The 14,995-nt window shown below is 47.4% G+C and overlaps 1 protein-coding gene across 2 annotated transcripts; it reads right to left on the bottom strand.

Annotated features, from left to right (window-relative positions):
• Positions 1 to 54: 54 nt before the first annotated feature.
• On the bottom strand, positions 55 to 11,908 carry SNX21 (sorting nexin family member 21). 2 transcript variants are annotated; one of them, XM_040434848.1, is made up of 4 exons: positions 11,702 to 11,908; positions 4,720 to 4,906; positions 4,418 to 4,572; positions 55 to 976 (listed from the first exon to the last, which is right to left on the bottom strand). In XM_040434848.1, the coding sequence occupies exons 2-4, from the start codon at positions 4,904 to 4,906 to the stop codon at positions 287 to 289; spliced, it is 1,032 nt and encodes a 343-aa protein (XP_040290782.1). In that variant the 5' UTR covers positions 11,702 to 11,908; the 3' UTR covers positions 55 to 286. The 2 variants fall into 2 exon arrangements, with proteins under 2 accessions (XP_040290782.1, XP_040290784.1); XM_040434850.1 differs by having other exon boundaries at positions 4,463 to 4,572.
• Between the last annotated feature and the right edge of the window lie 3,087 nt (positions 11,909 to 14,995).

The raw sequence follows: 14,995 nt of genomic DNA, 5'->3' as shown, positions 1-14,995 counted from the left end.
CCGCAATTTTGCGGAACAGGTGCGGAGCCGTTCATTCTCTATGGGCCCGGACGTATAGGGGGTGCCGGCCGGGTGTGTTGCGGGTCCGCAACACACCACGGACGTGTGAATGGACCCTAAAGCTGCCCTTGTACATCTCCTGCCTTGAGAATGAACACTTAGAAGAAGATTGGCCACGCTGGATTCTTCTCGGTCGATCCTCCTTTGTGTTTTCTGGTGATGTGCAGCGCTGGAGACATCAGACTAAGCTAAAATAACCATCATCGATCCAACATCTATGGCTCCTCTACGTAGTCACCCGATCTGTCTCTTTGATGAGCATTTCCTTCAGTGTAGGAGCATTGTGTGTGGCATGGCCAGCCTCCTGCAGTCTTCGCAGAGTAGCTTCAGAGCTTCTCTTGTCTACCCCCACTCTCCACGATAACTGTACATGAGCTTGTAGGAAAGCAATGAGGAAAGGCACGTTCTGCTCTTGTACATCCCGAAAAAGTGCAACAGCCCGTTCACTAAATGCTTGTGCATCTGCAAGTGCATCCATCTCCTGATTGCAAACCACCAGTCCGGCCAGTACAAGCAGCCGATGAGTGGAGGTACCCACTGGACAAAGCTTTTCTTGCAGATGCCAACAGTTCATCCATAGGGGTAATGCCAGTTGATATAACCCCGTGCATGTAAGATGCTGCGCCTTTTGCATGTCACGGAGATAGAAAAATCCCAGGAATTCTGGAGACTGTCTCAGGGTGGTCACTGAGGACACGTAGCATAGGAACTGTTCAAAGGCGCGACTACGTTTTGCTATGGTCTCGGACGTAAAGTTCTTGTGCAGGCGCTTGTGGGGGAAGGAGACGGCGCTCATCTCGTCAGGATAGCGGGAGCGCAGGCTTTTCCTCAGGCGTTCAAGATCGGAGTATCGGCAGCTGATGAAGGCAGGTGAGGGGTCGTACTGCCCTGAATGCAGAAGGTAAATGGTGTACATCTGGGAGGAAAGCACAAAACAAACAGTCAATACCTGGCACAAAAACTTACTGCATTTTTTTTTCCCTGTATAACTGTATCCTGTATGTGTCCTAACTTTACCTCAGCAGGGGCGTAAGGATCAGGCACTTGGACTGTAATCTATTCAGAACCCATGCCCCTTCCATTGAACATATGGGGGGTTTGGGAGGAATTGCTGACAGCTATCTGAAGTGTATGGCCAGCATAAGAGTGCAGCTCTGAGGATGAGTTGGGCGACACTAGTTTGCCTTTGCCATGTGCCTGCCATACAAAAAGATATACAGGCGGCACTTGCCAATCGGTGCAATCTTCTTTAAAGGGTTTCTGTCACCCCACAAAACTTTTTTTTTTTTTGGATAGTTATATTCCTTATAGCGCGATATAGGAGAATATAATAGTCTTACTTACTTTCATGCGGCCGATTCTTTAGAAAACGAAGTTTTATAATATGTAAATCAGGGCTCTACCAGCAAGTAGGGCGTCTACTTGCTGGTAGCCGCAGCAGAAAACCGCCCCCTCGCCGTGTTGATTGACAGGGCCAGCCGTGATCTCCTCCTCCGGCCGGCCCTGTCAGTATTTCAAAAATCGCGCGCCTCTGGTCATTCGGCGCAGGCGCTCTGAGATGAGGAGGCTCGTCTCCTCAGCACTCCCTCAGTGCGCCTGCGCCAATGACATCACCGAAAGAAAAGACGTCATCGGCGCAGGCGCACTGAGGGAGTTCTGAGGAGACGAGCCTCCTCATCTCAGAGCGCCTGCGCCGAATGACCAGAGGCGCGCGATTTTTGAAATACTGACAGGGCCGGCCGGAGGAGGAGATCACGGCTGGCCCTGTCAATCAACACGGCGAGGGGGCGGTTTTCTGCTGCGGCTACCAGCAACTAGACGCCCTACTTGCTGGTAGAGCCCTGATTTACATATTATAAAACTTTGTTTTCTAAAGAATCGGCCGCATGAAAGTAAGTAAGACTATTATATTCTCCTATATCGCGCTATAAGGAATATAACTATCCAAAAAAAAAAAAGTTTTGTGGGGTGACAGAAACCCTTTAATTTCCTCCAGAGCTGAATACATCAAAGCTGGATGTATAAATGGCTTGGGGCGGACAGACATACAGTGCAGTGAGACTGCCTCCGCGCTTCTTCAGGCCAGTAACATGTGCCTGCCATGTTGACCTCTACTACAAACTGCATACTAGTCTGCAAAGTCCAAAATGCTGACTCCACCATGGTGAACGTGCCGTATTTTCTGAAGTTGGATGTTATGTCTTGTTTCCTACAGGTCTCTTTACATGGGACGATACAGCAGCAGATTGTCGGGAGGGAAGTGTTCCTTCCTGCCAAATCGCCTGCTCGCTGGTGGAGGAGACCGCTGCTATCACAAGAGCGATCTCCTACGCAGTATGGGGAGGAGCAATCACTAATGCCATTGCTGTTCCCCATACACAGTACGATCTGCAGCCGGCAAACAATTTTTGTGACCGCACAAATGATCTATTGCCCGATGAACAAGCGTAGTAATCGGTGGTACATTTACACTGCCAGATAACTGCTAATGAGCGTTTTTATGAACGCTTGTTAGCGATAATCTGTGGAATTCTTGGCTTTACTCTTGTGATTTACTTAGGACTCAAGGATGGGTCTACACTGGAGCCCTGCCTAATTTAGGCCCCTTTCACACGAGTGAGTTTTACCGCCCGAGTGCAACGTGTGTAGTGAACGCATAGCACCCGCACTGAATCCTGACATTCATTTTAATGGGTGTGTGCACATGAGGTTTGTTTTTTTTCACGCATCAGTTCTGCAGCCCTGGCCCTATAGACGTGAATGGGGCTTCAGTGAAACATGCATTGCGTCCGCAAGCAAGTGCAGATGCAATACGTTTTTCACTGATGGTTGCTAAGAGACCTGCGGAAAAAACTGAACGCAATCGCAGACAAAACTGACTGAACTTGCTTGCAAAATGGTGAGAGTTTCACTGAACGCAGCCGGAGCCAATCCGTATAATTCGTGTGAAAGAGGCCTTAAAGAGAGGTTTTGTTCTAAAGCAGACAATATTCAAATACCCTATTTGAGAATTCCAAGTTACCCCCTAATTCACATGAAAACAGCCATTGCTTTCAGAACCTTTGCAGTCTATGGGCTATACACTGGGCAGTTAATAGCAGCTGTCAGAAAAATAGGACATCAGATTTTTGGCTTTTTTTGCAGCCAGGGAACCTTATTGTAATCAACTAGATACAGTATGGTAGGGGGGAAATGGCCGTTCAGGCTTTAAAACAAACCCCTGCCCCACCTGCATGCACAGGGGGCACTCCTTGTTCATGGAGGTCACATGATCACTGGGAGCATCAGGTCCTGCTGCTTCCATGAAGAGTGGCCCCTGTGCATGCAAGCGGGTCAGGTGAGTATTTATCTATTTTTAATGTTTAAATCGCTGGCACTACCGAGGGTGTGAGCCATAATATATACTGAGGGCACTGCAGGGGTTTGGGATTAAAATGAAATTCATCAGTTTTTAACAACCCTTAACAGCTGATGATTGACTGCAAGAAAATGGACGCGCTCACTGATGAAAAATGGCCATGAAAATCAGAGTGTTTTTTCACTAGTGTGAATGTAGCTCAAAGGGGTTATCCCACAAGGGGCATTTATCACCTATCCACAAGATAGGTGACAAACACGTCAACACTGGGGTCCTACCACTAAGCACAGCCGCAGTGAAGAGTCCAATCAAAGTCTATGGGACTGACTGAAACCGCCAAATACTGCAGTCAGTCCCATAGACTAAGAGTAGAGCCCATGCTTGACCAAAAGTTCTGTGTGCGCTCATACACTGAGGAAGAACTGAACTATAGGGCCCCCTGTGCTGAAGATCTGTGGGGTCCCATATATCTCCTATATTGTGGATAGGTGATCGATGTAATAGAAGGGGAGTCAAAGGTAGATCCCATAGATTTCTGCTGCAGGGTAACGTGGATGTAACATAGTACATAAGGCCGAAAAAAGACATTTGTCCATCCAGTTCGGCCTGTTATCCTGCAAGTGCAAGTAATGTCCTCACACATTACAGCTGAGCAGTATGGATCCCAGCAGCGGCAACCTGTGATCCAACTATTGGAGACCCAAATAAGAGGAGTATCCACAGCAGACATCCCCCTCTTAGGACTCATGCAGACGACCGTGTCCCTGTATTGCGGCCTGCAAACGGCAGGTCCTCAATATACGGGCACTGGCCGCGTGCACACAGTATGATGGATGCAGACCTATTTATTTTAATTGGTGCCACACCTGCAGTGTAAACCCACCATAAGGGCTCCATGTCTGTATTGCGGACCGCATTATGAGTGCAGTCAGAATAAAGCCACAAATCTCAGCGGACCAAGTAAATCATCTCTCCCGTATAACTGGATGGCTGACTTACGACATACTTGGTGTGGGTGTCCCTCACCACATTAGCCTCCGTCACCTCAAACGTCAGTCTGATGGGCAGGCTCTGGTCGTGTGCGGTGGACCACATCTCTCGGAGCTGCTGTGTTAAGAGGGGATGGGTGTTCAGCTCTTCTATGCATCTGCCTTCTGCAAGAAAAGCTTTTATCATCTACTGGAATACCCCTTTAATGCACCAGCGCGAGTAACCTGCTGCACACACACACTATGGATATCCAAAGACCTTCACCAGCTGCGCCTTCACCCTCAGACGCCAGAATCCGTTTATTTTAGTACCTGCTCCGTCGCTCTCCTCCGAGCCCAGGCTGTCTTCACTCAAACTAAGGGTCCCGCTCAGGCGCAGGGACAGTCCTTCGGTGTCATCCACCAGTTCCGCAATTTCTGGGGGTTCTTCCGGAGGTCCAGGACCCCTCTGCCGCCTCACTGTGGTGGGACGGAAGCGGCGAAGCAGCTTTGATGCCATCTGGAAGGGTATTGCAAATGTTACTACCCTGGTAATTCAACATGAACTATGAATGCCAAGTTATTAAACTCTGCATTTAACTTTCCCAAGGTTCATGTCAGGATCTCTGCTGCTGTGACAGAATGGAAACTGGTCTGAATTCAGTTTCTGTAACTGAGGTGAGGAGTCCAGAAAAGGAGACATTTTTGCTGCTGTCTTTTGCTAGTTGCACAGATACATTGTAATAACTAACAGCAAGCAGAGACCTTGAAAATGGTAAATAATGGAAACACAGAGGGGGGAGATGTATCAGAATGGTGCAAAGGAAAAGGGGAGTCATTGCTAATTTTTCAGAGGCCCTTTGTAAAATGAAAGCAGTGACCTGATAGGCAGCCATCGGTGACTACTCTACTTCTCACAGGTTTTGTTATATCATTAGTAGTGCTTGTCCGACCATGGGTCTGCGGAAACCATTAAAATCAATGGAGCCATGCGCTGGCGGTGGAGAACACGCACAGCACACGTCCATGATATACGGACATTTGAAAGTCTAAAAGCCTCCCTAAGGCCTCTTGCACACGACCGTATGGCTTTTTCAGTATTTTGCGGTCCGCAAAAAATACGGATGACGTCCGTGTGCATTCAGTTTTTTGCGGAACGGAACAGCTGGCCCCTAATAGAACAGTCCTATCATTGTCTGTTATGCAGACAGTAATAAGACATGTTATATCTTTGAACAGAACGGAAATACGGAAACGGAATGCATATGGAGTACCTTCTGTGTTTTTTTTTTTTTGCGGATCCATTGAAATGAATGGTTCCACCAAAAAAAACCACCACAGAAGGTACTCCATATGCATGCCGTTTCCGTATTTCCGTTCTGTTGAAAGATAGAACATGTCCTATTATTGCCCGCAAATTACGTTACGTGGCTCCATTCAAGTCAATGGGTCCACACAAAAAAACGGAACACATACGGAAATGCAACCGTATCCGTTCCGTTTTTGCGGAACCATCTATTAGAAAAAATTGGTCTGGGCATAAAATTTTTATGTAATTACTGTATACGCCATACGAAAAAACAGAACAGAAACACAACGGAAACAAAAAACGGAACAGATAAGTGAAAAACAGACCGCAAAACACTGAAAAAGCCATACGATCGTGTGAAAGAGGCCTAAGTCACTGACAGACGTGCGATAGGTGCAGACATCACCTCTGAGGTCAGTGACTGGCTGCAGCGGCACAACTTTACTGCAAGGAAGTAATCGCAGACGAGTGGAGACCACCGAGTGCACAGCAGGGGAGTGACTGTTATTTTTAATTTTTCACATTTGTTACTGTTTGGGAACTTCTTAAAAATCTCAAATTACAACTTTAAAGGTCCATTCACGGATCCGCAAAACCGACAATGGCCGTGTGTGTTCCGCATTTATGTTATAGAAATGTCTATTCTTGTCCGCGATTGTGGACAATAGGACGTGCTCAATTTTTTTTGGCGGGGCCACGGAACTGTGTGCTGTCCGCATCTATTGCGGCCCCATTGGGAACTGTGGAACGCATGCAGACGTGTGAATGGACCCTTAATGCGATCACAAGTCAATGAAAAGGGTTAGACGCTTTAGGAAAGGAGCCGTCACTCTGCATCCTCCATAGAAACACCGCCACAGCACACCTGGATGCAGCGCGACAGGTCACATGCTCCTCCAATAGCGGCCATACTATGGATTGGCGGTCAGAAGATACCACCATCATCATCATGGCTAATCAAGGAGTAAAAATGGTGACAAATGTCTGTCATATTGTAGCGACATCGGGTCTGGGGGCCAGGACCTCCACAGATTGCTGAAACTCAACGGGTTGTCCCATTCGGACATTTATGGCTATCTGCAGGGTATTCTACACATGTCCAGTAGGTGCGGGTCTGTAAAGGCTAAATAGTAATGTCACCAAGGGGCTAAAAGGCACGGAAGTCCTCCGAGTTCTGCACCAACTATATCTGAGACATTCAAAGCCTACAATAAAATAAAAAAAAAAAAGGAACATTTTTGGGAGGGTTTTTCCAGTTATAACCTGACACGCATGTTTTAGAAAATACTTGCATTTCCCATCTCTGGAGCATCTATTCTTAATACTTAGTTATGTCATTCCTTTATTATTCCTACTAGAAGTTATGATTGAATTGCTAGCAGTTTGCAAAGAAGGTCCAAATGGGTGTTACCAGTTTGGGGTGGGGGGGGTGGGGGGGGGGGGGGGGTCCCTGCAGTCTGACACTATCCAATCAGTGCTGCCAGTGTGAAACTGCACAGGGACACCCCCCAACTGGTAACACCCATCTGGACCTCCCCCAGACTGCTAGCAATTAGTTTATAATTTCCAGCAGGAATAATAATAGAACAGCACATCATAGAATCATAATAGAATGATTACTACATGGGGATACAAGTAGTTGGTAAAACATACATGTCAGGAAAACTAAAAAGTCTGAGGGGTCTCAACACCCAGACCCCCACCAACCAAAATATTTGGCATGTCAGAAGTTTAGCGGAATGAAGATCTTCCTAAAGCGGCCTTTAGGCCTCCTACGCCCTGGACCGAGGAGGTCTCCACCTCTTCTGCAGATATCGGATGATGAAATCCTTCACAATCTCCGTTTTGAGCAGGGTTGGAAAGCAGAGGAACAGGTCCGGGCCCAAGCTGCCATGGAGACTTAAGACACACAGCAAGACGCTCCCGAGATGGCAGGAGCAGCCGTCACCTAATCTGCTAGCACTTCATCTGGAAAATGCCTGTGGTCTCATGTGGCCTTTACACAGAGTGAGGAAAAGACAGATGGGATGGCCACCGAAATAGCAGCAGGCCTGGGATCGGCGTTCCTGAGAAAGGATCGGGGCGAGACTAAAACATGAGAAAACCACCCAAAGATGAAGAACTGCGGCCGAAAGAACAGGATGGTGCCAGGGGGTAACACACCATAAATGCAGGATGCCACTGCGCCACCTAGTGTTACTGTAGTGAACAGCTGGAATTTCTTCTTCATATACCGAAACTGTTTATTGTGATTTTTCCAAAATTGCAGATAAAACAGTGTTTTTGCTACAATTTTGGAAAACCCCCAGTGAAAACGGACAAACTGACATGACCATGATGTGTGAACAAACAGTTAGGGCCCGTTAAAATTTATTTTTTCCCGCGGAATTTAGGCGCAGACCGCTTCTTAGTGTGGTTGCGGCTTTAGGCCTCATGCACACGAATGTATTTTCTTTCCGTGTCCGTTCCAGTTTTTTTGCAGAACGATTCATTTCAATGGGTCCGCCCAAAAAAAAAAAAAAGACGTTACTCCGCGTGCATTCAATTTCCGTATGTCCTTTCCTAAAAAAAAAAAATAGAACATGTCCTATAGTTGTCCGCATTACAGACAAGGATAGGACTGTTCTATTAGGGACCAGCTGTTCTGTTCCGTAAAATACGGAATGCACACGGAAGTCATCCGTATTTTTTGCAGATCCATGTTTTGCGGACCACAAAATACATATGGTTGTGTGCATGAGCCCTAAGCGTGGTTTAACACTGTTTTGTATTTCAAAAGTCTCTTTTTTTGTCGCTTTTATTGGGGAGCAAAACCGTGCTGGTCAATGGTAAATTATAAAACGTCCTACAAACCCTGCGGTTTTATTTTCTTAGAAAAATAGCAGCACGCTCTGGGCGGTTTGTGTTTTCCAATAGTAGAAAAAAAAATAAGAAAATAAACGCCACAAACATGAATTTAACTATATATATATATATATAACAAAAAGGGCAGCACTCCAGAAAGAAAAAATCTTTAATTACCCATACGGGACAAGCGACGTTTCGGCTCAATGTGTGAGCCTAAGCTGAGAAACTGATCTCGATCTCTCTCTCTCGATCTCTCTCTCTCGATCTCTCTCTCTCGATCTCTCTCTCTCGATCTCTCTCTCGTCAGTAATTCGGGAATGTTTTGATCACTTGGATGACCCCTTTAAAGACAACTGGTGTCTAGGAAATCCCAGTGATGTCATCAGCACCAGGAAGAGGATCTTGTAATTAATGATTATTCATTAGGGAAACTGAATGACTCCTTAATAAGTAATTACACTGTGGAAACTCCGACTGAGGCTTCACGCACACGGCCGTGGTGTTTCTGTCCGTGCCGAAGGCACCACAAAAAGAAAAAAACAGAACTTGTTCTATTTTTTTTGCGATGCAAACGGATCACGGACCCATTAAAGTTGAATAGATCTGGATCCCTCGCGGCAGCCGCACGGATGGTGCCCGTGCATTGGGGACCGCAAATTGCCGTGTGCAAGAGGCCTGATGCCGGAGTTTCTCTTTAAGAACCTGTAAAAAAAAAAAAAAAAGTAAAGTAATCTAAACAAAAGGCCTCATGCACCTGGCCGTATTGCGGCCCGCAATACACAGGCACCGGCTGTGTGCACCCCATTTTTTTACGGTGCGGACGGATCACGGGCCCATTCAAGTTGAATGGGTCTCGATCCGTCCTGGCGGCTGCACGGATGTTGCCCGTGCATTTTAATGGCTGGCAGGTGAGTGGGGATGTCAGTCCGGAGCCGTGCAGCACGGTCAGCACTTTCGGCGAGTGCTATGTAGAATAAGTCACATGTTCTCCTGCGTTTCCTCTGGTTGCGTAATCGCCCAAGATTAACTCTCTGTCTACAAGTAAAAGACTCAGCAACACTTTAACGACCGTTGGTGTCCCGTGCCCGTGCTGTGGACCGCAAATTGCAGTCCGCAATGCACGAGCACCTTCCGTGGGGCAGGCGGATGAATGGGTCACTTAAATGGGTCCGCGATCCCTCCGTTCCGCAAGAAAGATAGAGCATGTTCTATCTTTTTGCGGTGCGGAGGCACGGAACAGAACCCCAGAAAGCACTCCGTAGTGTTCCGTTCCGTGCCTCCGGATTTGCGGACCCATTGAAATGAATGACAACGGAACGGTGCCCGTGTAGTGCGGATCCGCAATAATGTAGCGGGACACCAACGGTCGTGTGCATGAGCCTCCCCCATGACATACCTGTCGTGTGGCTCACATGAACAATTTCTGCACAGAAGAAAAAAGCAAAGTGTTCATCAGATTTGGGAAATCTCATTCACACTGCGTTTTTTTCCGCACGGAAATCCGCATGTAATCCACATGTTCTAAAGGCGGTTTCCGTCCGGATGCGATGCGCGTAGTGAACACATAGCATCCAGACTGAATCCTGACCGTTCACTCCAGTGGGTCTGTGCACATGAGCTGCGGTTTTCACGCATCATCTCGGTTTTCAGAGAAAAATAAATAAATCGCAGCACGTTCTATATTGTGTGTTTGTCGTGCAGCTCTGGCGCCATAGACATGAATGGGGCTGCATAAAAAAAAAACTGAAGCGTCCGGAGGCCATGCGTTTTTCACTGACGGCTGCTGGAGATGTAGATTGTGGTTATTCAGTTTTTCTTCACCTGGCAATCCGGATGGAAAATGCGCACACACTGAACGCAGTCGTGGAAAATAGCGATTGACCCATCAGTTTATCCTTGAACAGATCCTGACGCAATCCATATTGCTCGTGTGAACCGTGCCTTACAGGTGCACTTATTTAAAGGGGTATTCCGGTTGTCAGAGGATAACTAGGCTTGAGCGAATCGAGCTGGAGATCATAGATCCAAAGTAGATTTGTTAAAAAAAAAAAAAAACTATTGGTAATGCCGTTTCTGTATAGAATTAAAATGTATGGGCTCCGTGTAGGCAGAGTTTGTATCGCCTGAAGTCGCGCGAGGCTTCGGAATTCCCATCTGCGTATTTAAAAACAGGAATCCAAAGTGGGGGGTTGGTAGTGAGGTACCGGCCAGCACCAACGCCCACTTCAGATTCAAAATAGCGTAGTCATTCACCGAACTGTGCCCACACGTAGAAAGTTAAACAAAATCGACTTTAGACCCAAGATCCGAAGCTCGATCAGCTCAAGCCTAGGGATAACTATTAGATCTGTGGGGGGTCCTACCGTGGGACCCCCACGAGAACCCCGTACCCACATGTACGTGGCCGCTCCATTCATTTCTATAGGAGCGCTGTACTCCACTATCTTCATAGCGCACATGTGGGTACGCGGCCCCCCCCCTTCTCGTGATCGGTGGGGGTCCGCAATGCTCTAACAGTTATCCCTGTGGCTAGGCGATAACTTCCAACAACCAGAATACCCCCTTAAAGGGCCACCGCCTCGCGCACTGATAATCTAAAGGAAGTGCAGTTCAAGCAGTTTCCAAACACTTCAGGGACGGAACATTAATGTCTGCAAATCAAATAAGGCTGAAGGGGTTAAACAGAAGTTAATTTAAAGATCATTTCCCCTTCTGAATATAAATGAAGAAGTCGCTGTCCTCTGGGGCGAGTATCACATAATACATGGCGGCCACTATCATCGCGATCGCCCCTGATCACAGATTTGAAAACCGTAGCAATTCCACAATATACTCCTGGGGCGAATTCACACTGGGCAGATCTGTTGCATCGACCCCCACCTTTCTGATACACAAGTGTCATCCATAGTAAAATCCCCCTTAAAGGAACCAGTGAGAGGGCGGGGCTTGCGGTGACCACCACAGACCCCTCTAGGGAATTGCTATATAGGCAATGTACTAAATGCAGGTGAAGTAACACAGGCTCAGCGCGGCTTTACTACGTCCTTCTGCCACATTCCAGTCACAGCCACATAGGTGACCCTTTAAGAGGAGACGACCTCCGCGGTAATCCCTATAATCCCCGCTAATCCTCACTAAAAACCACACAGCGCCACCTACCTGTTGCCCCTGCTATGCAGAGTGCGGGAGACCTTAGGTTTCTGCTCCCCCGGGTCCTCCAGCGCTTCCGCTTCCGGTGTCCAGTCCAGGGAGGGGGTGAGGAGACTGCTCTGTGGTAATATAAGCACGGTCTGGCTGGACTGTGAGACTGTCAGACAGGCGGGGGTGCGCAATGTGACACCCCTCCTCCCCCGTGCGATGGAATGCTCCTACACTACGGACTGCGCTTTATCGATACATAGATAATTACCGTAATTACTGTAGTATCACTGATGTAATCGGGGCTGACTCACCGGAGCGTATTCCCGGGGCTCGGCCTGACTAGAAATGAGTCACACGTATACAGGGCTGCATGTGAAATATAAGGCAGTGAATCACAGCACATCTAACTTTATTAGGCCTCGTTCACATTAATGTGTCAGTCTGACGACCGTGGAAAAATCACCCCGTCCAGGGAGGAGATTCATCAAAACTGGTGTAAAATAAAACTGGTGTAGTTGCCGATAGCAACCAATCAGATTCCACCTTTCATTTTTTAGGATCCCTTTGGAAAATGAAAGGTGGAATCTGATTGGTTGCTATGGGCAACTGAGCCAGTTCTACTTTACACCAGTTTTGATAAATCTCCTGTGTGTCTGTTTTGTGCTCCACAGACGCTGATCATTTTCAGAGCACGTCCTAGCAACGATCCGTGAAAAATCACTGACTGAAGACTGATTTATTTAAAATGGGGTCCATTCACACGTCCACAAAATGGGTCCGCACAATTTTGCGGAACGGGTGCAGCCCGCTTCATTTCAATGGTAGACATCCCAACCTGCAAAAACTCATTTCAGGGAGGTGCACTTCTCATTTCAGGGAGGTTTTCTTTCACTAACTTTTTATTACATTTTCCAGACATATGCAGTATCTGCACACTTTGCTCTATGGTGTGGAGGACTGGGCTCATTACCCTGCCCCAAATTATCATATTTATGTATATGATTAAAGGGATTCTGTCCCCACCTATAAGCCCTGTGAGCTAAACATCTGCTCATGTCCAGGGCAGCATTCTGATTTCTAAGGTGGCCTTATAAAAGCTATTTGTGGCTTTATTCTGCGGAAAAACAGGTTTTACTAACCTGTCAATCATTGAATTAAGGTGCCCAAGCAGGGGAGGTCTGTAGTTCTATAGCTACTGAATGAGACAGAAGAAGGGATGCCTTTAACATATAGATCTCCTTGAGAAGCCAATTTGACCCTAAAGGGTTAATTCAACCTGTAACGTAAACTCTGTCCTGTCACTTCTCTTATCTCTCTGCTCTGCTATCAGTAAACCTTTCCAGGATATATTGTCTCACATGCAGGTGTCAGGGAGCCGCTATCTAATAGCGGGAGACTCCCTGAACTTCAGGGAGACTTGAGATCCCTGCAATGGTGCCGCAAAAGATGCGGACAGCACACAGTGTGCTGTCCGCATCCGCACTTCCGTTCCGCGGCCCTGCAAAAAAAATAGAACATGTCCTATTCTTGTCCACAGCCACGGACAAGAAAAGGCATTTCTATCATAGTGCCGTCGGCAAAATGCGGAACACACATGGCCGGTGTCTGTGTTTTGCGGATCCGCAATTTGCGGACTGCAAAACACTTGTGGACGTGTGAATGGACCCTAAAAGTCAGTAAAAAAAAATACTGATGTGGGAGCAAACACATTAAAAGTCAATGGGTGTGTGTGCGAGTCACTGAGGTGTGAACCAGGCCTTAGGGCTCATTCAGACAACCGGATGAATGGGTCTGCATCCTGCAATTTTGCGAAACGGGTGCGGACCCATTCATTTCAATCGGGGCCGTGTGCTGCCTGTCCACATCCGTAGTTCCATTCCGTGGCCCCGAAAAAAGATAGAACATGTCCTATTCTTGTCCGCAATTGCCGGCCATGTGTGGTCCGCAGAACGCACCCGTGTTTGCGAACCGCAAAACACTACAGTTGACTGAATGAGCCCTTATTCACACATCCATGACTTTCCACTGACCAGACATGGAGACATGCACTACTCTGATCCGTGATGCCGACCAAACACACCCATTGAAGTCTATGGTCCGTGAAAAATCACTGACACGAAACCATTGGAAAGAGATGCTCTGGAAATTAAAGGGGTTGTCCAGGGCTACAAGAAGATGGCTGCTTTCTTCCAAAAACAGCACCACGCCTGTCCACAGGTTCTGTATGGTATTACAGCTTAGCCCCATTCACTTCAATGGAGCTGAGCTGCAGTACCAGATGCAACCTGTGGGGAGGTGCGGGGCTGTTTCTGGAAGGAAGCAGCCATCTTCTTGTAATCCTGGACAACCCCTTTAATTATCAGCTTAGCAGAGTATGGATGACACATGGACGAACCCCTGACCATCTTGTCACGGATGTCATCACATGTGAGGCCCACAGCTGACGATGGCAGTTATTAGTATTATTACTTATATAGCGCTGACATATTCCGCAGCGCTTTACAGACATTATCATCACTCGCTGTCCCCAATGGGGCTCACAATCTAAGGTCCCTATCAGGAAACCCACGGGGAGAACATACAAACTCCATGCAGATGTTATCCTTGGTTGGACTGGAACTTAGGACCCCAGCGCTGCAAGGCACCAAGCTGCGCAGGCGGGGACATGTGTCACATCTAAGGATGTAATAAACTAAGCGAGTGGAAGTGTCAGGGGTCGTGTTACACAACAGTCGCCCGGAATCCAGACCTGCTGATTGTCTGGTGACTGTTTTACGGTTGTGGCAGCTCGCAGGACATAACGCGACCACATTCACTTTCATTAGTTGCGATGCAAGCAGCGTTCAGGTGTCCGCTTGCTGAGCGGAGCGGAGGCTGAACGCTGCCAGACTGATGCATTCTGAGCGGATCCGCGTCCACTTAGAATGCATTAGGGCAGTACGGATGCGTTCGGGGCCGCTTGTGAGCCCCTTCAAACGGAACTCACAAGCGGAGCCCCGAACGCTAGTGTGAAAGTAGCCCTAAGGGGTATAGTAGAGAACAGCCCAAATACTGTCATTAACAAAGCTGTAATCATGTAGGACCAAAATAATACCGCCATACAATACTGTCATCATACAGTACCAAAATATTACCACCATACAATACTGTCATCATACAGTTCCAAAATAATACCGCCATACAATACTGTCATCATAGAGGACCGAAATAATACCGCCATACAATACTGTCATCATACAGGACCAAAATAATACCACCATACAATACTGTCATCATAGAGGACCGAAATAATACCGCCATACAATACTGTCA

This window comes from Bufo bufo, chromosome 6 (genome assembly GCF_905171765.1).
Source record: "Bufo bufo chromosome 6, aBufBuf1.1, whole genome shotgun sequence".
NCBI lineage: Eukaryota > Metazoa > Chordata > Amphibia > Anura > Bufonidae > Bufo > Bufo bufo.
The sequence above is the reverse complement of the archived record's forward strand: the minus strand, read 5'-3'. Positions and strand labels throughout refer to the sequence as shown.